General features: G+C 47.1%; 1 protein-coding gene across 1 annotated transcript in view; it reads right to left on the reverse strand.

The window, feature by feature from the left end:
* PARP1 (poly(ADP-ribose) polymerase 1) overlaps positions 1 to 25,892 on the reverse strand; it is a 31,873-nt gene extending 5,981 nt beyond the window's left edge. Inside the window, exons 1-16 of the mRNA XM_061475581.1 lie at positions 25,752 to 25,892; positions 22,344 to 22,506; positions 21,414 to 21,532; positions 20,171 to 20,385; positions 15,064 to 15,160; positions 13,322 to 13,438; positions 12,290 to 12,466; positions 11,744 to 11,885; positions 10,100 to 10,240; positions 9,174 to 9,416; positions 8,354 to 8,422; positions 7,212 to 7,344; positions 6,147 to 6,342; positions 4,757 to 4,885; positions 1,405 to 1,488; positions 498 to 620 (exon numbers count right to left, since the gene is read on the reverse strand). Of these exons, the coding sequence (XP_061331565.1) occupies positions 498 to 620; positions 1,405 to 1,488; positions 4,757 to 4,885; positions 6,147 to 6,342; positions 7,212 to 7,344; positions 8,354 to 8,422; positions 9,174 to 9,416; positions 10,100 to 10,240; positions 11,744 to 11,885; positions 12,290 to 12,466; positions 13,322 to 13,438; positions 15,064 to 15,160; positions 20,171 to 20,385; positions 21,414 to 21,532; positions 22,344 to 22,506; positions 25,752 to 25,871 (2,268 nt within the window). The 5' untranslated portion in view covers positions 25,872 to 25,892. The remainder of the gene's footprint in view (positions 1 to 497; positions 621 to 1,404; positions 1,489 to 4,756; positions 4,886 to 6,146; positions 6,343 to 7,211; positions 7,345 to 8,353; positions 8,423 to 9,173; positions 9,417 to 10,099; positions 10,241 to 11,743; positions 11,886 to 12,289; positions 12,467 to 13,321; positions 13,439 to 15,063; positions 15,161 to 20,170; positions 20,386 to 21,413; positions 21,533 to 22,343; positions 22,507 to 25,751) is intronic.
* Between the last annotated feature and the right edge of the window lie 1,299 nt (positions 25,893 to 27,191).

Here is a 27,191-nt window from a genome sequence, read left to right on the forward strand (position 1 = left end):
ATCACCTCCTTCGACCTGCTGGTCACGCTCCTTTTGATGCAGCCCAGGATACGGTTGGCTTTCTGGGCTGCGAGCGCACACTGAAGCCTGCTCATGTTCATTTTCTCATGGACCAACACCCCCAAATCCTTCTCCCAGGTACCTCTGGAATACCCCCCTATTAAAGTCTATGTGAATCACTGGTCATGCACTGCTCTCTAACAACACAACAACCCTACCTTTTTTCTTTAAACATATATATATATACTTAAAATATATTACAACACACACACACATACACATATTTAAGCCGTAACATATAACTTATCTTCCAATACTTCAGACATATAATTGTTTGTGTACCCACATACATGCACATAAACAAAACAGTATTCTGAAGAAAAACAAGCTTAACCTCATGACATTAAAGTAAGACTTAAAGCCTCACACATTCTCTCTGCTGGATGCCTGGTATCAGACCTGTTCCCTGCACACAACATACTGTTTCCAGTCGATACCTGAATGTATTCCAGGTTGTTTAGGAGAGGTGGTTTCTTCATCCCAAAGTCATGAGGAATCAGAGTATAGAAGCGGTTGGAGAGGTCCAGGATCTGGGATTCTGAACCACTGTCAGAAACTGCCTAGACAAGACAACAAGCACCAAAGAGTAAGACAAGTCTCCGTAGCAATAGACACACAAGATACTTGAGGACTAACACAGAAACAGCAATACATATAGTGCTAATGCTGAAACTCTCACAGGACTAAGAAGAGCAATTCTGTTTGTTTTGCATGCAGTAAGTCACAGCACTTGCACTGAAATACACAGAACTTCTGGTATGAGAGAAATCTAGTGGGGATTATCTTTCTGGAAGGCAAAATAAAGGCTTCTGGATATGGAAGTGGTGCATGTCCTTGGTAAGATTCTGATCTACTCTAACAACTGAAGTAAAACTTCCTGTACCTCTGCTTTGCCAGGGAGCCCATGATAAAAAAAAAGGGACTTGCTGGTACACTTTTACAAGCAGCACAGGCAATACCATGTAGTAATTCTTGGAATTGTCCAGATCATGATGTGTAAATACAGTAAATGTCATCAAAGCAGACCCTTTCCTGTGCCAATTTAAGCTTTATTCTCATCCTCTAACAGACTTCTCTGGGGTGGAAACACCAGCTCCATTTGCTTAATTGCCATCTATGTCTGGCTCAGCCTGAAGTTCGTGCTACAAAGGTGTGAAAGGTACAAGTACTGCCCAAACTCGTACAACAGTGAAGGGAACTGACTGCCTACCCACAGAAGCCACATCCTCTTCTCCAGCTAGAGAGAGCACAAATCTTTATACACACAGCTCAGCATTCACCCCACACTGAGCCCAGAACAACTTCTGAATTCCCTCTCTGCTCTAACATCTCTTTCATGCTCACCTGCTGAACCTCATTGAGGATGGAGTATGCACTCTGGATCTGCCTCTTGCTCAGTTTTCCCAATGGCATCTTCTGCAGGTCAATCTGATGAAGATTTAAATGATTAAACTAGGATTTCATTACATTGAAACTACAGAATTCCCTCACTGGTTTCTAGGGAGCTGATCTCTCCATCCTGGTAGGACTGACCACACATTTCAGACTTGGTATTAATCTCTGTGGATCCAGGGATTATGTCAGAAGGACAGTGCATGATACTGAGAAGACATCCCGTATACAAAGGAACACTGCAATAGGAAACTGAGCATACATGCTAGAGCAACACAAAAATAGCATACCAAGCTTCTGTTTTGAAGTTTAATATTAACCTGGTGTCAGATGCATTCCTCAATCACTTCAATAACCATATGGTTCAGGCTGGCAAAGAAACAAACTGAATGAAGTAATTCTTATTCCCAAGATCATAATCTTATTCATAAGATACAAAAACTTTACCCAACAGTTATCAAGGGTCAAATGCAAAGAGGCTGCAAGATGCTTCATATTCATTAATGGAAAACAAGCAACCAAAAAGAAAGCAACTAAGTTAAAAGTGATGTCTTGGTTGCCTGCGTTTACCCACTGATTTAATTTATATGTTGCTTTTGTTTGTGTATTGATGGATCTTGGAAGAGTTTTGGATTTGTATTAAATCCCTGCATAGTTAAGGACCATCTGAATGCACAAACATTTGCCAAAAGTCAAGTCCAATGGAGTCGTTTACAAAGATCATACATACACCCTCTGAACTCTTGACAGGACTCACCATCCACCCTGCAGGTCAAACTAGCTTTTACTTAACTTGATAGGTTTAAGATTCGGCTCAAGGACAGAAGATCCTGTGAAACCACGTATATGGCTTACTGTCCAGGTAAGTTCCACGTTATTTATTCACTGTGGAGCTAGGAAACCCAGCAAATCTCCTCTTCAAGCTGAACTCAGAAGGTTCTTCCAAGTAACACAGCCTGGTGTGAAAACCCTGAAGTGATTTTGCATGGAGATTTCCACACTGTACTGGGCTTAGAACTTTAGCTGCTAAGCATACATAAAGCCAGATACTAAGAAAAAACAAGATGGACTGCAAGAGAGGAGACACTTCAAAACTGACCACGTTTTGGGCACACAAGACACATGAAGCTGAGATTAAAAACCTAATGAAAACCAACCTGCAATAGACTTGTAGCTCCCAAACTTTTGGGGCAAATTCTTTCAGGTTGAGTGCCATACATCCATTTATTAGCTGACAAGTCAAAGTGAAATGGGCCATTTAACTGGGATGTGCAAATAGCTGCAGACACCTATACTAGCTGTTAAGTCATATAAACATATAAACTAACACACAGATGCACTAACACATAAACACTAACACCTATAAACTAACGCATCCCCCAAAAATGTGATTTAGGAGAAGTACATCTCCTACAGACCCCACAAACAGCTAGAGGGTTAGAGCTTGTGTCTCCTTTGACTCATGGGAGGTGAACAGAGCCAGCCTCTGAAATAAAGCTAAACTGCATCCAAAGCTTTATCATTAGAGGCATCAAAAGAACACAGCAGCCAAAGGGCTGGGTCTAAAATAGCAGCACTGCAATTACTGCCAGATGCACTGAGGGCAACATGAGGAATTAGCTCCACATCACAGACGTGCGCACCAATATGTCAGGGAGAGACTAGGGAGATGTTTGCCTTCCACCCAGGCACAGCACTGAAACAGACTCAGCCCTCTGGCCATTTGATGTAAGGCAAAGACAGAGAATTGCAATAAACTCCTGTATGCTCAGGGAGGTAAAACTCTTGAAAACTGTATTAGATGCAGGAAGAGAAATGCATCAGATAAATCTATTGTTGTTTAAGGGAAAGACTTAAGAGTTTGCTACAGTTTTGGGAGAGTGGGAGTGCCTGGATGGAATGAACTAGTTGAGACCAGGCTGATTAAAGGAACCAAGTAGCCATTTCCAGAGGATGCACAGAAACCTCTAACCAGGAAAACCATTATTTCCTCTAACAGAAACCAGCTGTTTGGCAGCAGCAGCAGCACAGGAAGATAAATCTAATGGGAAGACAGGCCCATCTGGACTCCCAGGTCTGCTATAGATCTGCAGATGGTGTGAATTAAGACAGTATCAACAGAGTTCTACAAAACCAAGTTACATAAGATGATGATCAGTTCAGAGTCTTCAGCCAGTTCCAGCTACAAGGAATTATTAATATTTCAGAAGACTTTGATGTAAAAAACCCACTGAAGATACACAATTAACCCAAGGGACTACAAAATGTTGGGCAAGCCATCTGAAAGCTTGAAGATAAGCTACACAAAATGGAGCAAAGCCTGTTCTGAAAAGTAGATACACCAAATACTGATACTGAGGGCAAACAGCTGCTTAAGTATGAAGTCTTAGGGCAGGATAACTAAGCTGGCTGAAGAAAACTGGAATTTGTTATTTAGAATTAACCCAGTTTGAATGGCTGCAGTAACACAAACTGCAGGATCTCCAAAAACCAGTAAAACACTTTCTATGCAAGGAGAGACAGATAATGCTACCAGGTGACTGACTCTCTGAAAGCTTGTTAGAAGCACACATCAAGGAGTGTGGAAGAAGGAACAGATGAAAATAGGGTATTATTAGAACAAACGAGAAACACAACAATAAAGGAAACCTGAAACTGGCCCTGTTCAGAACAGGATCTGGACTTTGTAAAGGCACTTCATCAGTGCATGTATCATCTGGCAGGTCTTCTCAAGTCTGACCTGCATGCTCATTTGCTACCTAAATTAGTGGTAGTACTGCCCCTCCACCTCAAAATATGGTCCACCACTCACAAAAAGAGAAGTGCATCAGGCCTCACGTCATGAGCAACCTGGTTATCTGTTAGTACCTTAAGTCTTAAGGGCATTCACTGAACAGTGGTCACAATGTATGTGTCGCTGGGAGGAAAAACCCAGCAAAACCCACGAAACAGCCCCAAAACAACCATCACCCAAGGAACAAACAAACAAAACCTCCAACCACATAGAATGACTGCTGATCCCAGGACCAGCAGATGAGTTTCTCATAGGCATTGCTAAACTGAAGACACCGATACAGACATTCCGCACTGAAGAACAAAGAATGCACCCCTGTTTTATGCGTGTATCATAACTAAGTTATTGCTTCCAGTGCTTGGCAAATTCTGGTCATGCTCTTGCCCTTATTTTAAGGCTGATCTAAAACTCACACTGGCTTTGGAGAAGTATGATGCATTGCAAAGAACCTCCTTCCAGCTGTGAAAGTCTGATGGTCGGAAGTAAAGGCACATGAATGTGTGTACCCACCTCAAATTCCACCATCGCTTTCTTCATGCTCTCCACGTCAAAGATCATCTTAATAAGGTCTTGGATTGGCTTAGCCAGTTTTGATTTTGTCCCAGCACCTACTGTCAGTTTCCTGACAGCTTCTTCATCCTGGAAGGTAAAAACAGTGCCAGAATTAGCAAAATCACAAAGGATAAAAGTAACAGGCTGGCTGCCATGGTAACAAAACCAATTGAGCGTATGCATACTATGACTAGCCTGAAGTTCATGGGAGCGTGGGACATTGCTCTGACATTTTGGAACAAAGTGGGTTTAAAAATCCACCTATTCAGTAATTTGGCACATGTTATTTCAAGAGGTGTAAAACACAAGTAGAATTAAGGGAATAGGAACTTTCTGTGCATCTCTGCTTCACCTCAAGCAAGGGCGTTAATTACCTTTTCTGGAAGCTTTCTGCTGCATAGAGACCTTGATATGAAAAAATGACTGTTTACTTTGCTGCTTTCATGACAAAATAGAGATGTAATAACTACTTCCACCGAGTTTTTGTGATAAAGTCTGTCACAGATGAGTACAGGAATCATCAATTAGCCATAATACCATCTACATGCTTCCACGGGTAGAGCAATAAAACATCTGCAGATGCTTCAGAATACCACTGTACACTGCAGCGTAACAGCCACTTTGCCATTGCAACAGTCAGATTTCCAGAAATAAAGCTAAGCATTAAGTACTTCACACTGAAAGATGACAGCCAGTAATTTGGCCAGAGAAAAACGCAATAGCTGGAAATACATTCTCTAGTTCTTATGCTATTAACAGCATTCAACTATTTAATCTGAAATCGGTTTAAGTTATGGGTATGCCTTTAAATAAACACACAAAACTGCAGTGGGTAGAAGGAACAGAATTCTTATTTAGCTTAGTTGTCTAAATAGCCAAATCTTACTGGCAAGGAATAACTCCTCTTTCTCAGCCTGCTCATTAAGTGCACTAAGCAGAACTCTGCATAGGAGCTGCTTCAGCATTTGGATGGATTTTGGATACAGAGGACATATGAGAAGTGTCTATTTTAACTAAAGGAAAACAGTGTTTTCAGACAGGACGTATGTGAGATGGCTGCTGAATTAAGTTCAAATTAACATCCTTAAATCTACAGAGCAAACAGGAATGAGCACTCAAGGGACTTCAGACTTGACAATGGAAATCTACTTAGTTTCCCAACGTATCTATTTCAATGCATGACACTCACTGATCTACAGCCTTTTCTGTAGCAGAGAAGATGCAGTAGTTGCACCTGCACTTCACTGCTCAGGTTTGTTAAGTGTGACCCAACAGGTAGCGCAGAACACAACAGCCATAGCAAAGCAGCTCAGCAATGCTCCGCTGGGTACAGGGACATTTCAGTTACCTGTCCATAATCGATTTCCAGCGGGTAGAACTTCTTGGGATATTTAGTGAAGTTCTTTGAATGCCAAGAATTGCCAGTTTTCTCTTCATACAAATTCAGGAAGTGTTCAACAGCATCTTCTTTTGATGGCATCTGCTCCAGCTTATTACTCCCGATTACAGTGCCCACACGACCCCAAGATCTGAACACCCAGTATCTAGAGAAGTGAAACACCAGATAAACGTAGACATAGGGTACCTCTAGCTTCAAATCTCAGTCCTAATGAAACTGATCCTGCAACAACCATGCATGCAAATCAGCCATTTCACACCACTGAGTTCATGGAAGACCTTCTCTATCAGCGACTGCAGAAGAGCAACACAGAGCGTACATCCAAAAACAGGTGTGAAGAAGTGCCCAGTGTTAACACATCAGGCCTGCAGCCCCTGAGCATAAATGAGTGCACAGCAGGAAAAGAGAGAATACTATCTCTTCAGTCTTGAATGTTTCACAGACACCAACCTTCAGACTATTAGGGTCATATATGTGAAAACCAAACTCAACGCATCTTTAAGCCTCAAGTCCCAGAGCTCAGATTTTCAGAGAACCCATAAGTAACTCAAGTATTTGTGTTACTGACACCACCTTGGTGCTGCTTCTGTATTTCAAAGGCAGCCACCCTTGACTCCACCACCCTTGGAGGTGAATAAGCTCCACCCTTGTCACAGGTTGCAGGAATGAACACTACCACATGCAATTCTACAAGCTTATTCACCTCCAAACTTTGGCTTTGTCAACACCACAAAGAAATGTCTCCACAGAGTGCAGACATCTCCATGGGTAGTTTGTTTTTAGTTGTTTTGTAGGTTTTAGTGGCTTGAGGGAGTTTTTTGTGGTGTTTTTTTTTAATGAATATGCCTATCTATACTTCCTCACAAACACATTTTCATAGAACCCTAGAATGGTTTGGGTTGGGACGGACGTTAAAGATCATCCAGTTCCAAACCCCTGCCATGGTCAACGACAAAATCCAGTACTTACTGGAAAAAGGTGAACAAAAGTCTTTCTAGATAAGACTAAACCCACCTGTTCTCTCTGTCATCCTCCAGCAGCTGCAGTTTGTAATAGGAATTTGTTCCCTTCACAATATCTACAAGGCCCAGGGTTGCACTAAAAATCTTTCCACCTTTTTCAAAGACATGAGCAGAATCCTCCAAACCTACAAAGAAATAAATCAGAACACAGAGGAAGTTACCACTTTAGGTCTTTCTCCTGCACTCGTGCTCACCCAAGTGTTTCATGAAGTAGCGTGACTCTTAAGAGAAACACCATAAGATTGGTGATCACATGCTCATTCAGAACTACTTGAAGCATGTTTTCTTTTTAGTAAGTGGTGAGCACACACTTTCAAATACACTGAAGTGAATATCAAGCCTAACTGGTGGGGAAAAGTAACTTTTTATAAAGGACCATCTAACATCTATGTTTAACACTGTGTGATCGGATGAAGGAATTCTCAAGAGAGGTACAGCTCTGCAGGTGCCACATTAGCAAATGAACTGAAAAAACAAAGGCTGGCCTTGGATGCAGCATGAATTCTCAGAACAACATCCATGCACTGTATGTTTGGAGAACAACATCAGCTGCTCCCTGAAGAGTCCAGGGACAGATGCTCACACCAGACCTATGATCTCTGCCAGCTGCACCTTTATGCACCCCACTGACAGATGCTCCTGAAGCTGAACAAGGTCCACACCTTAGTGCAAGTGGTCCTTCTAAAAGCTGCTCTGGAATATCCACCTCTGGATGCCAAACCATATAGAATCATAGAATACTTAGGGTTGGAAAGGACCTTAAGATACAGTTCCAACCCACCTGCTATGGGCAGGGACACCTCACACTAAACCATATCACCCAAGGCTCTGTCCAACCTGGTCTTGAACACTGCCAGGGATGGAGCATTCACAACCTCCCTGGGCAACCCGTTCCAGTGCCTCACCACCCTAACAGGAAAGAATTTTCTCCTTATATCCAATCTAAACTTCCCCTGTTTAAGTTTGAACCCGTTACCCCTTGTCCTGTCACTACAGTCCCTAATGAAGAGTCCTTCCACAGCAAAAAAAAACATGTCTTCAAAAAAATCACTTTGTTTTTACGGAACCCTTATCCTCCCACAGAAACACACATCCTGAAGACTCTGTGCAGGAGCAGCCACTGTTATCACTCACCAGAATCGGGATCTACTGCTGCTCCACCCTTAACTGTTAGCTTCATTTTCTTTTCAGACTTGCTAGGTCCTGCAGAGAGAGTTTTTTTTTTCACTGGAATCAGCATTTAAATCCTCCATTTGCATAATTATCACCCTAAGGAGACTTTAAATTGGGTTCCCAGTACATGAGCACAATGACTCCAATGGCATTTTTTACCTGGCTTTAGCAGCTAATTCACAGCCCCCACCCCACCAATTAAATGAAAACCAGGATCTCCCCACATTCTGTCTCCTTCCTCCTGGGTGGGCCTTCTGCTTCCCAAGGGATGGGCCATAGCATTTTTTCACCTGCAGAGCAGATAAAAGTCACGTCTGTGGTTGTGTTTAGGTGGACTTCAAAAACCTTACGGGGCATGTGGGGTGCTCAGTCCCAACGGAGATGGTACTGCTCTGAGATACATACCAATTGTATGAGAGAAACCTACACTTGGAAGACACGGAGAAGAAGGGATTCCAAAAATAGGCAAGCAGATCCAATGGTTCTGTTCACCATCCAGCATTAATAATGCAAGCTCACTATGGCATTGGTCAGGAGTGCCATTGGTGTTGGACAGTTTTGCTCCTCTGTTAAAAACATGTTATGTTCTAAACCAAGTAGAACAAAGTGTCACTGCTCTGGACCCCAGTATCCTCCCACCTGAAGTCTCATGATTTAAACTCATTATGAGAAAAAGGGCAGAGAACTCAAGGAAAGGGCAAGGATAGGCTATACCCAGATTTGCTTTGTGCATGCACAGCACTGAACAGGCCTGTGGAGAAACAACTGCTTTGTTCATCACCTTGTTCCTCTTTGACCTTCCCAGCACTTTTCATGCTTGAGGGCTTGCTGCACTTCCCATCCACAGCCATTTCCTCCTGCTCCATTTTCACCTCTGCACCCCAAGGTGAAAGCGCATGGAGAGAAACGAGCTCCTGAAAGTCCTTGCTGGAGGATTTCACATCCTGAAGAAACCCCTCTGAGACCACACGGACTTTGGCCTCCTTCACCTCTTCCATCTTCTTGCTCATTTTCTCCACATCCTCTGCAGGGGCAGGGTGGGAAACAGAGGGAAAGAACCCATCAGTACATCAGTGGGGTTTCAAACTTTAACCCTGTAACACTAGTGGAAACACAATTCCACCACATTTTGGATTCACCATGTAGAGCAAAATCCCCATTGTCTCCAAACTGCAGCTTGGACTACAGCAGGAACACTCCTGTTTTACCTGGCTGCTCTGGCAATCCCCTTCCTGGAGCTGGGCTGGGGCTGGACAGTCCTGGCAGGTAGAAGCAGATCTCCTACCTCAGCAGCCAGTTTGCACCTCAACACCAACAGGGAGCAAGAGCAGACCCCAAGCTGCCAGCAGAGAAAACGACTGCCATCAGGCTCCCACAGTCCACAGTAAGCTCTGCAGCTTCTCCAAGGCAACCATGGACACAGCTCCCAGCACCAGTCATGCCAACAAGGGTGGCCTGCATACAGACCTGAGCTGCTGCAGACCCAACAGAGCCTGTCGGCACAACCTGCAGGGTAACTCGCTAGGTAAGTAAAACCAAACAGCACACATCTGTCTTTACCCTTCCAAGCACACTAGGGCATGTGTGCACACAAACCACTCCCATAATCCAAACACTGATCCCCATACAGCTCTGAGGACACATGTGTTCCGTAATCCTCTCAGCTCCGTTACCAGTGCTACCAGTAACCACGGCATGGCTGCTCACTCTGTGTGCTGATGCACAGCGTGGCCTTGTTAGCTGTGGTCGTCATCTTTCCCCCCAGGTCCTCCACAATACTCTTCACCTCCTCCTTGTTCTTTGACAGCTTTCCAAGAACCAGGATCTTCATGTTGGTCAGTGGTTTGTCTAGGGTTCGGAAATAACACAGCGTGTTAGCAACAGGCACAGAGCTCCCTGGACAAGGAACAAGCACAAAGGGTCAGCATCCCCACACTGAGCACTGTCAGCCCAGCTGGCAGGGACGCAAGGGTCCAAGCAGGTCCCCTTCACCACAGCTCAGCACCCACCAACAAACAGAAGGGGTGGAAGACAGGGAAGCGGCATATGTAGGCACATTATTTGCCTGACAAGTTTTTGTTTGTTTTAAATGTCTGCTTCAGCTCTGTGCTACCAGACTGTCCTCTGCTTCCCTCTTCTTTTGATGCCTGGACAGCATGGAAGAAACTCGCTGCAAGATGAAAGCTCCTGCTTCTTCAAAAGGAAATCAGTTTTTGAGGGGCTAAAGAGAGAGAACTGTCTCTCAAGCAACAGTGTTCCTACACTGCAGCATGTTCGAGTCTTGATCTTACAGACAGTACAAGGTTGTACCATGCAAACTCCATAACAAGTCAGGAGCAAACTGGTAGCCATCTGAGGTGCCATCATGTCATCGTGTTAACACTTTGCAATGCAGCGGGGTCCAGGACATGGTAAGTAGAGTACATCTGCACTACTAAAAATAAATGCTATTAACTCTGGTTGACCAACTGAGAGTTTTGTTTCCTCTTCTTCCTCCAGCTCAGATTAGTTAGGTTGCTAGCAAACAAAGTAACCTGGTTTTAATTCTGGTCAATGTTTTGAGTTTAGTTTTAGGGCACACTGGAATCAGAGCCAAGACCTGGGTCATGTCATTTCCATCACTAAAATAACATTATGTGGCTAAAATGAGCTGTGCAGAATTATTCCCACCCTTTTCACCAAGGAACAATACTCCCCTGCTCTCAAAACTGTGGCCAAGGCTATCAAGGCTGAATAAGAAAGAAGTCAGTATAGGTTGTAGTGGAGAGGCTACATCATCAAAGCATGCAACTCATTCCAACAGCCTACAGGGAATTTCTGGAGTCCAGGTTTTTGTGGGCTGGAGAAGCCATTCCTGTTTTGCGTAACAGGAGCCAGTGACTGGCAAGGCCAAATCCCAGTGGAGGATTTAAAAAACAAACCCGAAAAACCTTTTGCCCTTAAAACCTCATACGATGTGGAACATGTGGTGTTATGGAGGTCCCTGGGTGCTCCTCAAGAAACCAAGCAAGAAGGCATTTCACAGCAGGTCTTCCCTGGGACACATTTGGCAACACCAGCCTTTAAGTTTCTGATTCATTTCAAGCATGTAATTTGCTCACCACCACCAAATACCCAAATGAGCTGTTAGAAAACAACCAGCACCTCAAGCCCATGTCCCCAGGCAACCCACCATATCAGGGTCTCCCTGCCTGAGGAAGATAAAGCAGGTGAGACCCTGCTCTGCTGTTCTTCATTTACCAGAAGAGCTCTGCCTGCCTGAGGGCAGGAGAACAGCATGCCTGGTCAGGCTGGGAATGGCATTACACACCATGCTGAATGCCACTGACCCATGCCCAGGCAGCTGCTCACCTCTGGGTGCAGACACAGTCTCTGACAAAGGAGCAGATGCAGAGGGAGGAGGCACCGAGTTTGCAGGGGCAGCGTCTGGAGGAAACACCCTGTCCTGCTTCTTACACTTGAACTTCTTCAGGTAAGGAATTTCCCGAAACTCCTGTGGGATGGAAGCATAAGTAGGGCTTAAAACCAACAAATACTATCATAAGATTTAAGGGTTAAGTTGAGGACTGGCCAGATGTTGGCATTTACTGCAGGTCTTGGAAAGTATTTCTGAGACATTCATACTGGTAGGCAAATACCCACTGTACTGAGTGAAGTAAGAGGGTAAATGATGGGTTTCAAATCAAATCAGCAACGTTTCTTTCAATTTAGTGTTACTCAGAAAAATATGATTTAGCTATGCATTAGCTGCCTGCCCCTGGAGGGGTGTAGCTGTTACAGGACTGCCACACTGCTCTCCAGCATCCAACACTGACTGCTGCTTATTGATCTCCTTACGAGGGGTAGCATCAGTTAAGAAACATGCTTCAGATCATCAAATCTGGAGTAAACACCCACCTTTGGGATTACCCAGTCTTTCCTGTTGGGAGTCTGCGTTTTAGCAACACACTTAGTCCAGGCAGTGATATCCCCTGAACAGTAATATGCGTCACTCTTGAACACAAACTGCCCCTTGCACTCCTCGCAGGGAAGCAGAGCTCCAAATGCCATCCCATCTGCTACTCGGTCCAAAATCTAAAGCAACAAAGAATACAAAACAGGTCATGGCAGAAGGAGGCTGGAAGCCCATGTACTACATTACACTGGGATATACAGAAAAGTAACTGTCAGGCTGCTAGCACACAGACACAGATGTCTCCAGTGCTTGCCACATGCACAATGCACATAAACCAAGACTCTTACCAGCACCAATTGATTTTATGACGTGAAGTTTCCCAGGTCACAAAGTATCTGCTCAGACCCCTCCTATTCAGATTCAACATTCAAGGAAGCTGTGCCAGAGCAGCCAAGGAGGAGGTGAGCTACTGCATCTGAGCGCATGAGTAGGTAGGTGGGAATGTAGGCTCAGACAAGTCCTGCTTTTCCTGCCTAGAGAGGATTTCTTGGCCATTCTGAGTCTAGACACTTCCCACATCCCAGCCCACGCTCCTTACCAAGAGTCTTAATAAATACAAATACTTCAAGTGATGTGTGGCTCCAAAAGAGAGAGCACTTTCACAAGTTACACAAACTGACTGGTTTTAGAAAAGATACCAGGAAGGAATTTGTGCAGGTTTTGTGTCTTTTTGCATAACTTAGCAGTTGAGGGAGGCAACATGAAGTGCCATAAGTAACCTGCACTTGAAGAGCCAGCAAAAAACCCCTAACATGGACCAGAATAGAGGCACATCACTGAGATGAAGGTGCTGAATTCAGCATCACACACAACCACACAGCCCTTCACAAGCAATAGTAACAGCAAGATCATCAGCGTCCTGGGACAAAACGCCTGGGCTTTCTGTATCGTTACGTTAGGAACGGGCTTCAGGCTTGTGGACCTTGCAGCCACACTGGTTTGGGTCAGCTTCACCGATTCAAACCCCAACTCACGGCATTCTCCCCTGAAGGAACTTCCTGCTTGTTGGCGATCAGCAGCTCTTTGAGGTCGTTCGTGGAGCAGACCTTCCTCAGCTCATCCTTGATGCCCCAGATCAGCTCTGTCTGCTCCTGTTGACAAAATCCAGCAGCTTAGCTACGTGCAATCGACTGCTTTCTAAGAACACTCCTGAAACTGCAATATGCAGACAAGGTTTTAGCAAGGCCAGGGTATCTTAAACACAGACTGTGAGATGAAGAGCACCAGGAACCAGTAGCTCTCCCAATAGGGAGAGTCACTTATTTTACCCAAAAAACTAAATAGGTTTTTAAAGCCACATGCTTCAGATTTCACTATGAATACATGAGCACACTGCAGCTTCAGCAAATACTATCTCAAGATTACATGCAGAAGGATATCCCTATGGGATTCTGTATAAATCAAGGCTTCTCCATCACGTACATGTGAAGACAAGCCAGAGAGTAATCTTTGTCCCTCTATTCCACACAAGAAGGTACAAGTGATACTAAGACAGCTAGCCATGTTTTAGGCAGAATGGAATCCATCTTTCTATCACACTTTACCCTTAGCAAGCTCTCAACAGCCTCAGCAAACCTCATCGAACTGGTTGACACTGACAACAGCGGGGATGCAGCTGCATTTGAGCACTGCATTAAAACAAAACCCAGAAATGCCGATCAGCACTTCTCTTCTTTTAAGCCACCTAAGCATAAGAGGAACCTGCAGCAGGGCAGAGGAACCTGCACATTCTCTGGGGCCTTTCTACAAAAGGGGGAAGGGCTGGGCAGCAAAGCAGCATCCCAAAATATCTCGGATACTTTCTGCATGTTATTTGTACAGTAAAAAACGCAGTCTACCCTGGAATAACTGGTTGACTGTGTTAAATGGTTTAATTTTCAGTGTTAATGACCGTGCTTGATAAAGTGCTGTAAAGAAAAGTTAATCCTGACCCACAAATTGCCTTCATCTGTCCTAAACATCTGCACTGCAGCAGCGCAACCTTGATAACGGCTCAGCTAAATTCTGATGCTAACTCAGGTATTGCCACACAACGGAGAAGAAAACTTTGGTTCACAGGCACACACCATTTTTCTACAGCTCCATTAAGATTTCAACTGCAGTAAAAGCAGCTTGCTCATTTTTTTCTTGGAAAAAAAAATGCCAAGCTTTCAATATACAAAATTCCAGATGTTCTATGGGGAATTCTTCCCACGTTATTCTATAAAGTGAACAGTAAGAAGCTGTGATCTGTCACATTTCGTACCTAAGGACTGAGCGCAGCTCCCCAGAGGGTGAAAAAGATGCGGTTTCTCATTAATCTCGTTCATTAATCTCGCTCAGCATGCTACCTCTGTTTACAATGAGCTGTTTAAGGGCATCTAACCTCTTCTGCAACAGTGCTTGGGCTCAGAGCTTCAGCCACCACCACCAGATGATACAGGAAGGACCACAGAATCAGCCTCCCTGAGAGAGAAGGCACTTAACCTAATCTATCCAAATCCAATAAGCACAAGTCCTGGACAACTTCCGGTGTTTCAGGAGAAAGCAGCAGGGTGAATCCCTTCAGCAAAGCCCTAGTGACAGGGCACCTCCTGCGCCAGAACACAAGGAATGGCTGTGCTGTAACTGGGCACACGGCAGAGCCCCTGTCTAGGTGCCACAGCTCTTCAGCTAGTGCCTGACACCACGCTCCTCTAATGAAGCAGTTTTGAGGATGTGATCAGCTAAAACTCACCTTCAGCTGTTTTTCCTGCTTTGATTCTTTCTCTTTTTCTTTTTTCTGTTTCTTTTTTGTAGTCACATTCCCATCTACCTCTTCTCCTTTTCTCTTTCTAACAGGGAAAAACAAAACAACACACACGAGAGGAAGTTACTTAAACGCCTGTCCAGTAATTATCAGAGCTCAGTGTTCCGATTGCTGCTATTTGCAGAGGCTTGAATATGCTCTGTTTTGGCAGGCAAACTCATTTCTCAAATTCCTCAGTGCTAGACTGCAGACTTGTACTTGGCTCTGCAACACGAGCTGCCTCAGTCAGCTCAGGTACGCTTCAGGAGCTTTTCCATGGGGTAATCGTAGAGCACATGGAATACTGCAACATTTTCAGGTGTATTCATCTACACCTGTATCAGTTACACCAAAGGCATGCCTAAAGATCACAGCTCTCCAAATATGAGGTGTAGTGATGCGGGCTGAAAGACTACAGTGTCTTTCAGCTGAATCAACAGCTTGATTTTTCAGTTTAGACAATCCCTATTGCAATGAAGGACAGCAACCATTACAACTTTAATAAGACAGCACACTGGGAGACCAGGTATTTCTCTGCTAGGTCCTCTTCAGGCTGTAATGAAGTCAGGTCAGGAAGTTTCTCCTTGCAAAGCACTGCCAGGCTGAGAGCAGTTTCACGATGTACTACTGTGCAGTTGCGTCTGAGGAAACTCATTTACCAGCTGGGGCTCTAGAGCTGTTCAGGGAGAAGAGAAAACACTGCTCAACAAAGACTGGAAAGAAGAGGAAGCCAAATGAAAACTGGGGGACTTTGGCAGACTTCAGAATGACAAGGGACCTCAGAGGAAGATCATTTACATTCCCAGAGTCAGGTCATCCCCTTGGTCTGCCTGGCTTCAAGATACATCAATATCAAACCACATCAGCATGTTCCCCCCTCAGGAGAGGATAATGGGAAGTTTTGCCCCATCAGAGGCAGGACGGACCTGTCACTGGAGGCAGAGCATGAACATGGCTTGGACCTCACACTTCATTTCAACAGAGCTGCTGTTGTTATGAAACATCAGCCAGGTTTCCTCTCAAGAAAGCGTCCGTCTTAACTTTATAAGCTGTGGCTGATGGTTAAGCCATAAAGTTGACATTCTCAATTGCTCTCTGCTTACAGTTTTAAACACTTCACTTTCTAGTTAGCACTAACCCTGTATGACAGTTTACTAGCTATAAAGCTGCAGGAGGATGTCAAAAGGTCCTCTTCTTCCAGACACTCATGCCTGAGAGACCTGTACGTTCTAGTAAGTGTCCTGGCCCTAAGACTGGGATAAGTTCTCATTTTATCTGCGGTGGTCACCACCTACCCTCACATTAAGGCGCACTCAGAGGACACAACAGTCACAGTATGCTACCAACAATTGCTTGTGTTCTCAAGCAGGCAAGCAGGAACCAGCATCGCAGGACTGGATACAGCACACACACAGCCATGTCTTCAAAAGCATCCATGCCAAGCAAGTCCACTCTGCTCCCCAGCTGCAGCCCCTATAAGGGCAAGACCAGAGCATCACTGAGCCCTGCCACAAGGGCAATGACTTCTACATTTTTAGAGTCGTGGGTACACAACACAATGTGGGAAGAACACATCAGCCTGAATGCAAAGTGCTCTGCTGCACCTTCCCAAGCCACGAGTAATAACCTGAGTACTTGGGGTGGGTGCCCAACTGCTGTGCATCTGCGGTGCCTCTCCCTCGGCAGGCTGCCAGCGCTCACTCCCGTGCTGTAACTTGTCTCCTGCTCTCCAGAAGGAGGAGAGCCAGCACACCAGCCTCTGGAAGGCGATCATTCTGCACAGGGGCCCCAGGGAATGCAGCCAAATTCCTGCAGGGACTTGCACTTCTGGCAGCTTTCCCTTGGAGTCAAGGGGACAGCGGGTCGCTCTCCCGGACACAGGGATTACTGTACCTGTTCCAGCCACTTGAACAAACTGCAGAGCAGGAGGGATCATCCTGCTTGCACGGAGGCATAAAACCTTCTCTTTTGTCCCTGGCTGTGCCCAAGGCTTAAAGCAAACACTAATCAATTTATACAGCCTGGAGAAGGGAATGGCAAAGCTGAATTCACCTCAAATGAAGATGAATTTCCCCCATATCAGCACATTTTAGAACAATCTACAAAACACACACTCACTGACACACACCATTTTATCTTCTGTCCTTGGGACCAAACCCAGGAGCTGGGCACTACTGTATACACCCTTTCTCTGGCTGGGGAAGGGACAGTATTCCCACATTCAACAGGTACGGCCCAACAGCTTGCTTGGTACTTACCAGCCAACAAAACCTTCATGGAGGATACACAACTACAAGATTTATTCCAGCTTCTGAGAAGATGAAGAGGAAAGTGAACTATCCCGCTCTAGCCTGGCCCTTCCTTAACATCATGTTCATCTCCCTGCAATGAAAATGATGGCTCGAAAGGACAGTCACAATGACCCTGGATAAAGCAAGCAGCCAACACAGGTAGGAACAAGAACTCCCCTCCTTGTAATGCACAGCCAGACTGCTGGTGAGTACTCACCCTCTGCCTCAGGAAACCCCTGCAGTTAATCGGATGCTGCATGACGTACCTCCAGAATGACACTGCTCCTGTCTGGGGCACTAATCCCACTCAAACAAAAGAGGCAGAAAATACAGGAAGGAGCTGTAATGCCACATGCTACTGAAGAAGCACAGTCAAACGGAGCCTGCAAGCTGCTACTTCACTCCCTACGTCAGTAAACAGGCACTCTTTCCACAGAGAAGCTACTGGCAAGGACACAAGATCCTCCTTCCTCAAGCTTGAAAGTGCTGGTGCTCAGGCACAACAGCCCATAGTCCAGGGGAAGGTCAGCATGTCTCACCTACAGATGACCAAGGAAAGGAGCCAGGATCCTTGCAGGACACCTTCCCATTTTGCCCTCACCTCACTTCTCCCATCTGCAATAGGCACGTCACACTGCCACCCTTACAGACAGGGCAGTCCCAAAGCTGGTACTCAAGAGTACCAGCTAGACATGCAGAAGCAGCATACGAACCTGTACGTGTCACACCTGAATCGCAGAGACACCCAAGTCACGATATAATCTGGACGCAGCACAATCAGAAACATCTTTAAAGATCACTTTGAGCATCTCACCTGCAACAGATCCCTTAACATCATTTCTGTCATCTGACTGAATGCATGAGATTACTTATCTGAGGTAACTGCATCTCATTCAGTTTTCTGGGGTGTTTCATCTGCTCCAGAACTGCTGTGCTTTCTTGGCAGGCACTTGCCAGGTAGGAGGCACACCACCCCTCTCCACTCATTCTATTTACACTCTCAGTTTTTTAACAGACAACTGTTTTTCCGATTGACCCTTAACACCCTTGGCTAAAGCACACAGCCCAAACAGCAAAGTAGTGGAGCGTAGGAGACAGCCAGCACCTTCACGGTTGAGGGGCTTGTTCATGCAGTGCTTAGAAAGCAGGAAAGATGAGACGTCCTGCTGCTTTTCTGGCTTTAGGTCCTGGTTCAATCACCCTACATCACCACGCTGAGCTTTCTTCCATTGCAATTCTAGGCTTTTATTTACACAGTGACTTGGCAAACCACACTGTGCCCTGTCTTTACAAATGCCTTCACATTCTGCAGGGCATCCCAGAAGTGGCCCAGAAAAGGGAGAGTCAGGGCGGAGAAGAGAAACACATGCACAGTCAAATCCCTAGAGCTTTTCTGAACAGATGGGAAAAAACTACGAATAACCCTATGAAACTCACACACTGTTCTAGGACAAAGCAGAACACGCACCTTGGCACAAAAAGCAAAGGACTGCTCGAAAAGCTGCAAGTGCATTAAAACCCTGTACTTGGACTTACATGCTGCAACAGACCCAGAGGTAAAATGGTTGTATGAAAAGACAGCAGCAGGCTGCCAGGCAGATGCAGACAGCTTGTCTCAGTCTCATGAGGCTGAACTGTAGAACCTGACCAGCTCCTGCAGCACTGCAGGACCCTCCCCACAGCACCCGCACCACTGCTGAGTGTTCTGGAGCAACTGTTTGCCAACCAAGAACGAAGGGTGGAAGCTGCAGCCTCTTAACAACACACAGATCAGTCGATGTGCACTCTGCCCTGTTACCTACAGCTGAGGATGGAACTGATACACACAAGGCTCTGAACAGCACACCACGACCATCTGGCACACATCTGGAGGATCAATGCTGACAAACACTGCACAGATTTGATGTGGTTATGGCTTCTCAGACCCCGACATCAGTCTCACTGGACCGTTTCACGTAAAGCTGAATTCAGTCTACAAGGTGCATGGAGAAACCCAATGTTTTACAATGACAATGTCTTTCCTATTTGTAGGACCCAAAAACCACCTAACATTCCTTCCCCAGTGCAACACTGGCTTATGTTATGAATCATGACTCCAGGCAATGTCACTTCAAAAACAAGTAACAAAAGCGTTCATTAACAGAGAAGGATTGACCAAAGCTAGCAAGTCACCTGGAAGCGCTTCTCTGTCAGTACAAGTCCTGTCAAGAACCTCCACTAAGAATTTCAGTGTAAGCCAAAGAAATTTCAGGCATACCACAAAAGATCCAGCAAACAAAAGCATCCAAGTGTGAGCATCACTTGGTCAGTAAACACCATTATCAGATTCAGTGCCTGTCACAGATCAGCAGCTCATAGATAAGAGCTGTCAAATCAATTCTCAAACAAGTGATTAGAGCAGAGAAACCATCACTGATAACAGCATCACACAGGGAGGCACAGAGCCCAGTATCCATTTGTATTAAGCATGCATTATTTTATGGTTGAAAGCCCTACATCAGCTTTCCAAGTCACAGCTGCTGGTCTGTGCATTTTCTCAAGGCAATCACAGAAGGCAAGAGGACTGCAGGGGGATGATGGGCCATTGCTCCCAGGGATGGGGAATTTGTCTGTTGTCATCTGCCTAAGGTCACAGGAAGGACCGAATCCTCCTGCGACCAATATCCTAACAGAAATAACGGTGTAACAAAACATTCGCCATGGATGTATCTGAAGGCAATCAATGGCTCCTCCGCACAATGCAATCCCTTACACTGCCCACATACCCTTCACTCTTGGTAGCTGGGAGCTGCTTCTTCAGAGTTTCTTTATCTTCAGCTTTCAGGATGCTGAAGCCCAGGAGCTGGGTGGCCCCATACACTGGGAGGAAGCCCAGCTCAGCCCGGCGGCTCACAAAGCAGTCTGGGTGGTACCAGTTATCGATCATTCCCAACTGCGGCTTTTCAGGATGCACCATCTTCTTGGAAATCCGGATCTGGCCCTGATGGAGGTTAAAGCAACACAAGAACAGTTGTTAGGCCATTCTAGAAGGAGCTGGGTGTTAAGAAGTTCCCAACATGATGCTTCCTAAACACCCGTAAAATAGCAAGTTCCTCTATCAAGGCCTGCGACTTTTGGCTCAAGCCCTTTCACCGCAGTTCCTCTGCTTGCTTCAATACCCTTTGTAGGTTGAACACACAGCTTTTTAGACAGTTTTCTGTTCAAAAAGCACTGAAAAGAGGTAACCCTGTAGTCTTTACTCCAACTCCCAGTGAGCTTGACCAAGCAAAACTCACATGATCAAACCCCATGCAGGCACCTCTGAAACATTTTGTCCCTACCTCTCAAGCACCAGCCCTAATATGATCTCACCCCATCTTACTGCAAATTACTTTTCAGATGCCCCATGAGTAGTTGTATTGGGTGCTTTTAGACTGCCATACTTCATGCTCCAACAAGAAAACATCTACACAAGTCAGCAATGTGTCTGCAGATACGAGCATACCAACACTGCTGTTTGGTCCTTACCAACTCTACCCAACTGGTCTATTCAAGGCTCACAACTTCATTTTGCCAACTGTCTTTAAAAGTAGAGCACCAAGACACGTATCAGCTACAGGGCTGCATCACTGCTTTTGTCTGCTTTCCTGGAGTTAGTATGGATATGCTGCACACAAACAGAGCTGGTCTGGCTAAGGAGGAGGCCAACATCTTTGCAGTGCTGCAACAAGCAGGAAAAGCTGCAGTCAGCAGCAGCTCTCTTGCCACAGAAATGCTGGTGAGCAGTGTTCCAGTCTGCTCTAAGACCCAAGTGAAAGGAAGCACGAGCAGGTTTGAAGCCAGGCTACAGCGCCTGAGGGATGCCTTTACTGTCAGCTGTGTAGGATACAGCTGCTCCTCAGACACAGAAATGCAGCTCTGCGAGTGCTTTCCATATGCAGGAGAGACAGGAAGCAATTACAAAAGTCACTCTTTGAATTGGAAATGGTGGGAGAAAAGACAAGAGATAGAGAAGAAAAGTCTTTTTACCTTTTCTATTTTCTGTTCACAGCCTTTGCAAGTGCTCCTGTTAGACTTGGCATATTCTGCAGCAAAGTCATTTAGGCTCTTGTCAGCTTTGCCACCTCCTTCCTGCTCCCCTCCTTTTCCTGGAGAACAAAGCAAATACAGAGTTCGGCTTTAAAAGGCATTCCCTTATCTTCTTATTCTGTGTCCCAGATTGTTAGCAGTCTGGATTAATAAACCCGTGTTCCCTCAACTCATCTGTCAAGAATGCGTGCACAGAGCAAGGTAAGCACTCCACGTTCAAAAGTGCTTTTATAATAGAAAGAGTTCTTCAAAACAGCCATGTCACAACTGTACAGGACTGCTTATTTAGTGTTTTTAAAAGACTTTCAAGGGTGCACAGAGCCAAACCTTTTTACTTGTTCCCTGAAAGTAGTGTAAAATGAGATCTTACTGAAGACCTGACTGTAATGGGAGTCACAAATAGCTCTGCTGCAAAGCAGAACTCCTCTTCCCACAGCCAGTTTCCTTCTGCATTTCTACATTTCAACAGGCAAACATGAATCTACAACTGAGACACAGTGAGTTCCCCGCCAACTCACCAGTTAATGGTGTAACAAATTCAAAGTGCCACTGGAACCATACACTGCAGTGAAGGTACCACTAAAACAACATACTTATAATAGCATTTGTTAAAGAGCTGAGAACAAAATACACCAATTGTGACAACAAGAAATACTTGGCAATACATCTGCCAGGTGACTTGGCTTTTTCCCCCTCATTGATTCAACATGATACTGCCAGTGTCCTAGCCCTGGAACACGGAGACACCACCCCAACTCTTCCAACATCACTTGCTGAAGAGACATAGCAATCAAATAACCACAATAACGGCTTGAGAAGAGGGAGCATGGCTCCAGCTGAACCTTCAAACACCAGGAGACCTCTGCTTACCTCCTCCAGGGCCTCCAGTCTCAATGGCTTTCTTGATTTTCTCCTGATCTTCCCACCGGAGCTCTGGGAAGCCGTCAATGTCTGCATGGGACACGATTCGAGCCCGCTTCCAGAAGCAGCTGTAGTGGTGCCAGTGAGGGACTTTGCCATCAAACATGGGAGACTAGGAAGAAAGCACATTGTGGCAGGATGAAGGAATGAGACAGGATCAAGGAGGGGAAAACAAAACAAGATAAAAAAGACTGAGTAAAGTGATTTCTATATGCATATATATTTAGGAGATTGATACTATTTAGGACAAAGGCTAAGAAGAAAATCTAATATGACAGACAAGCTGCTGGAGAGATCCCAGATGGGACAGACATGGATGAAGCATTTACCTGGCTTAACCAGTTCATCACCCTGCTGCTTAGTCCATCTGTTTTACTCAAAACAGAAAGGTCATGGCCTCAGCATATCCATACCAACACTGAGCAGACAAGGAGAGAATGAGAGCATCTGCAGGCATGAGCAAAGCAAAACAGAGGATGTGAGAAAAGTAACAGGAGTCACAGCTCGTGGCTCAGCTGCTACAACCCCTTCTGAGGCTGCTGGCCATGCTCAGCAGGACCTCTGAGGGCATCACACCATCCCTTTGAGAGCTGCTTCCCCAGCAAGGTGATAGGGTCCATACCCTAGAGCCCATCAACAAGCACAAGACAGGAAGAGCAGCTCCAAGGACTGTGGCCTCAAAAAATTCCTGAGGGAGCTGCAGGAGCCCAAGGCAAAACTTCATGGAAACATCAGAGTCCAAGAGTCCTGGATCAGGGCAGAAGCATCACCCAAATGCTTCCCAAAAATGCAGGTCCAGAGCACCCTGCCTTGCACCAGCCTCATCGTGGAAGCGCTCCACTTGCTCTTGCCTCACACACATTAAGTAACAACCTGGCATCAATCACTCTGGAGACCCATCAGACAAAACAACCGTGCAGTGGTTTGGCTCCAAGTAACACACAAACAACTGCTGTACTAATAATACTGACTGCTGTGTAATTATTATTAGCAATGATACAGAACTAATGACCTAGGAAAGCATTCTACATATCACTCACCAACAGGAGGGAGATCTCCAAGCTGATAACAGCATGTATGAGCAGGAAGAATAAGGAAAGGGCTCTGAAGACCACAGCATGGGACTAGAAGAGCTGGGAGCCCAAAATACAACTGACCATCAACCAAAACCGTAAGAGGACATTGGCATTTCCACATGGACTCTTCCCACAAGCCAGGATTATCAGTTACCCTCATAGCAACATGGCAGCTCCCAATGCGTCTGGAAGTCACAGGCAGCTCTGGCACTGAAAGTTGGAGCTCTGGGCTCGTGTTTGGAGCTCTCCTGGAGTCCCTCATGACTCTGTCCCTAAACAAGGCTTTGGGGGCACAAGGCACTGCAGGTCGTAGAAAGGGGCAGACATAGCTCAATCTTTAAATCAACCATGCAAGCAGGGAGTAGATCTTTATATGGGAAATGAAACCTCCAAGTGAGCTAGACCTTGTTTACACAACTTCTCCCAGCTCACCTATCTCTAGACCATAGTTTCCTAAACAAACTAGGGAAGAAGGAGAGACAGATTCACTTTCACAGTGCACATGCAGATAAGAGACACTGTTCAGCTCCAGCTGGAAGGAAAAGTGGAAGCTGTGCTAGTCCTGCAGAGCCTGGGTGCCAAACACTGAGCATGCCACTGCCATTCAGAGCTCTTCACTTGAGGAACCAAAACCAAACAGTGGTTACAATAGAAATGGCACCCAGGTAACGACTGTCTGGGCATCCCTTTAATTTCTTATGCATGATTTGCAGACCTCAGTGCACTGAAGACAGTGCAAAGGCTGCTCTGCAGGGGATTTCCCCAAGAGGAAACACGGGGATATGTGCTCTGGCGAAATTTGGGTCTCTGAGGAGGATGCTCAGCAGCAGGGCGTGAAAAGTGCTCTGCCAGCACAAGAACTGGCAGTGGGTAGAAGCAGCCCTTTGCAGAAGTAAATTACAGGTGGTTGGTGCAAGACCAGCAGCTCTGGGGAGATGGCTGGCCAAAAGGCAGTGGCTCTGTGAGAGATGGCACGGTCTCAGCAGCCCCCAGGAGATCACTCAATAAAGCTAACCCTACGAAATCACACTCCATGAACATGCTGCGCTCCGGCACGCTGAGGAAAGGCCACAGCACCTAAACTTACTGGGGAAGACAGGAAGGGATAACAAATGTGAGGGAACCGGAGAAGCAGCAGTGGGAGCTGGGGAGGGGATTGGACACTTCCATAGTGCAGCAGGAGAAACAAAAGAAAAGGCATCAGGAACACGTGTGAGCAAACGCTGCAGCTTGGCACGGAACGGCTCCACATCCTTCCCAAGGGACGGAGGCTTTGGGGAACAAAAGCAGAGGAAGGGATTTCCTCAATGGGGAAATCAGCGCCTGCCTCCAACCCGGGCAACTCAGGCAAGGGGCAACTGAGCCCTTCACCTCCAAGCGCAGCCTCTCCCGGGGGCACAAGCCACTCCCGGCCGCTGTTCGCAGCCACTGCTCCTCAGGCGATGGGAGCCCATCTGCAGGGCTTCGCTCCAGCGTCCGCACCCCATATCCTTGCTAGCTCTCCATAGATACACGTATCGGCATCGTTTATCTTTCACCAGACACTGCGACACACACCAGATTCAGCCCGCTGCGCCTCTGCACCACCCGAACGCTGCAAGAGCTCCTTCATCTCCCTCGCCAAGCAGAGGCCGAGGATCACCCGACCGGGAATGGCGAGGGAGGCTGTGCTTCACTCCTCCGCGCATCCATCCATCCATTCATCCATCCATCCATCCCCCCAGGGGAAAGGCGCTTGCCTTCCCTGCAGAGACACCGATTCCCTCCCCATCTCGCACCGCAGGATGCGATTTCAGGCCGACCAAACCGGCAGCCTAGCTCCGTGCACGGCCCCCAGCCCTCCGACGCCAGACGGGGCCTTTCGTTTTGAGAGGAAACCCCACCACTCTCGCCCCCAAAAGACAAAATAACCCGAGGACGGCTGACAGCGGAACACGCCTCCGCTCTCAGACTGCCAACCGCAGCACAGCCCCGCTCCGTGCGCTGTACAACCGCATCACACCGCCGGCAGCCCCAGCCTTGCCCCGCTTCAAGGGGAAACCCAGGTGGAAGCACGGAGCCGTCCCCCCGCTCTAACGCGTGTCGGGCTCGGTTGCTGCGCCCCACACGCGCGCCCCGCGGCTCCCACGACCCGACAACGAAACACCCCGAGCGCTCCCGGGGCACAGAACCACCGAGACCCTCGCTCGGCCTTCCCCGCTCCGCGCTGCCAACAAAGAGCGCCCCCGGGCCGCCCCTCCGCCACGCTTCACCTCCAGACGCCCTCCCCGCCGCGCGGTACCTGCACCATGAGGGCGAGGCGCAGCGAGTCCTTGGCGATGCTCTCGCCGCACTTCTTGCAGGAGGCGCGACCGCTCTTGGCGTACTCCGCCCGGTACAGCTTCTCCGCGGGCTCCGCCATCGCTGCCGCACACCGCGCCTCACCGCGGGGGGGGGGGGGGGGGAGGTAGCCGAGCGCCGAGCGAGCCCCGCCGACGCAGGGCCCGGGCGGATCTGCCGCTCGGCAGCTCGATTCGGCGCGCCTGGCGCCGCCTGGAACGTTCGGGTTTGGTACGGTGTATCAATGGGGGGTGGGAGCGGCGGCGAGTCACGTGGCGCCCCCGTGTCGGGCTCCGCGGGGTCCTATAGCCCGGTCGGCCCTTGGGCTGAGCGGTCCGTGCCCGGAGGCGAGGCCGGCCGGGGGGGGTTACCCCCGGGGAACGGCAGCTCCCATCGCTGTGGATCCAGCGGCTCCGTAAGCCGGCGTGGAATCGGGGGTTCGTGGAATCGGCTCCCCCCACCGCTCCAGGCAGAGCCTGCAGAGGAGAGCGGAGCCCCCAAGGCTTGCGGGATCCGTGCTGCCCCTCAGCCTTTGCTGGTCGCACGATTTCACTCAAGGCGGAGTTCCCTCGAGTTTCGCTGGGATAACAGTATGGGTGCTGGAGAAAGCAAAACAGAGCTCTTCGATGAGTTCAGTGTTGTCTTTTCTCGCTCTTACGGCAATATCCTCTAGCATCAGCAGAGGGCATTCATTCCGTAGATTCGCTGGAGAAAGGGAGAGAGCACTGAAATTGTTCCAAACCCTTGATATTTGTCCTTAGTTTTATAACGATTCTGGAATTAGGGTTCAGCTAAAGCATGGTCCCGGGTGGGCTTCAGACACCTCGCAAGTATCTACTGGAGTTGCACACCAGCATCTCGGCAAACCTGCGTGGCCCGGGATGGTAACGCGTAACACATCTCTAATCCTTCACTTCCCACCTCCCAGGCTGTCACACGTTTGCTATGAACAAAGGAATCCTTCAACCTCCTGTAGCCAGCAGAGTGCCGGGGATGGAAGGCACCCTGGATGCATCCCTGGGGAAGGAGGAAGAAACTTAAATCACTGTAAATCACTAGATGGTGCTGCGCACACACCATCAGGTACAAGCGCTCACTACAGCAGCCTTCGTTATTTCTAGTTACTTCCTACAGAAGTTCTTGCAGCAGACACAGTGGATCAGGGGTGGATCAGTCCCACACTGGAGAAAAGTGAAAGACCCAGAGGGCTTTGATCTAGAGGATCTGCCCAGGAGCTGGAGGTGGCTGCACCCCATCCATTACCTGCCAGGGGCTCTGCCCAGTCTGAAGGTGAAAAGTTGCATTGACCCATTTCAACAAACCTGCTGCCATCCTGCTCCACCCAAGGTTTTCCATGAGAAAAGCAAATTACGCACAAGGAAGCGTTGACTCTGTCCTGAGC

The sequence above is a fragment of the Pezoporus flaviventris genome, unplaced genomic scaffold (assembly GCF_033815535.1).
Source record: "Pezoporus flaviventris isolate CSIRO_AGI_PZ_B2104156 unplaced genomic scaffold, CSIRO_AGI_Pfla_v1 ptg000083l, whole genome shotgun sequence".
NCBI lineage: Eukaryota > Metazoa > Chordata > Aves > Psittaciformes > Psittacidae > Pezoporus > Pezoporus flaviventris.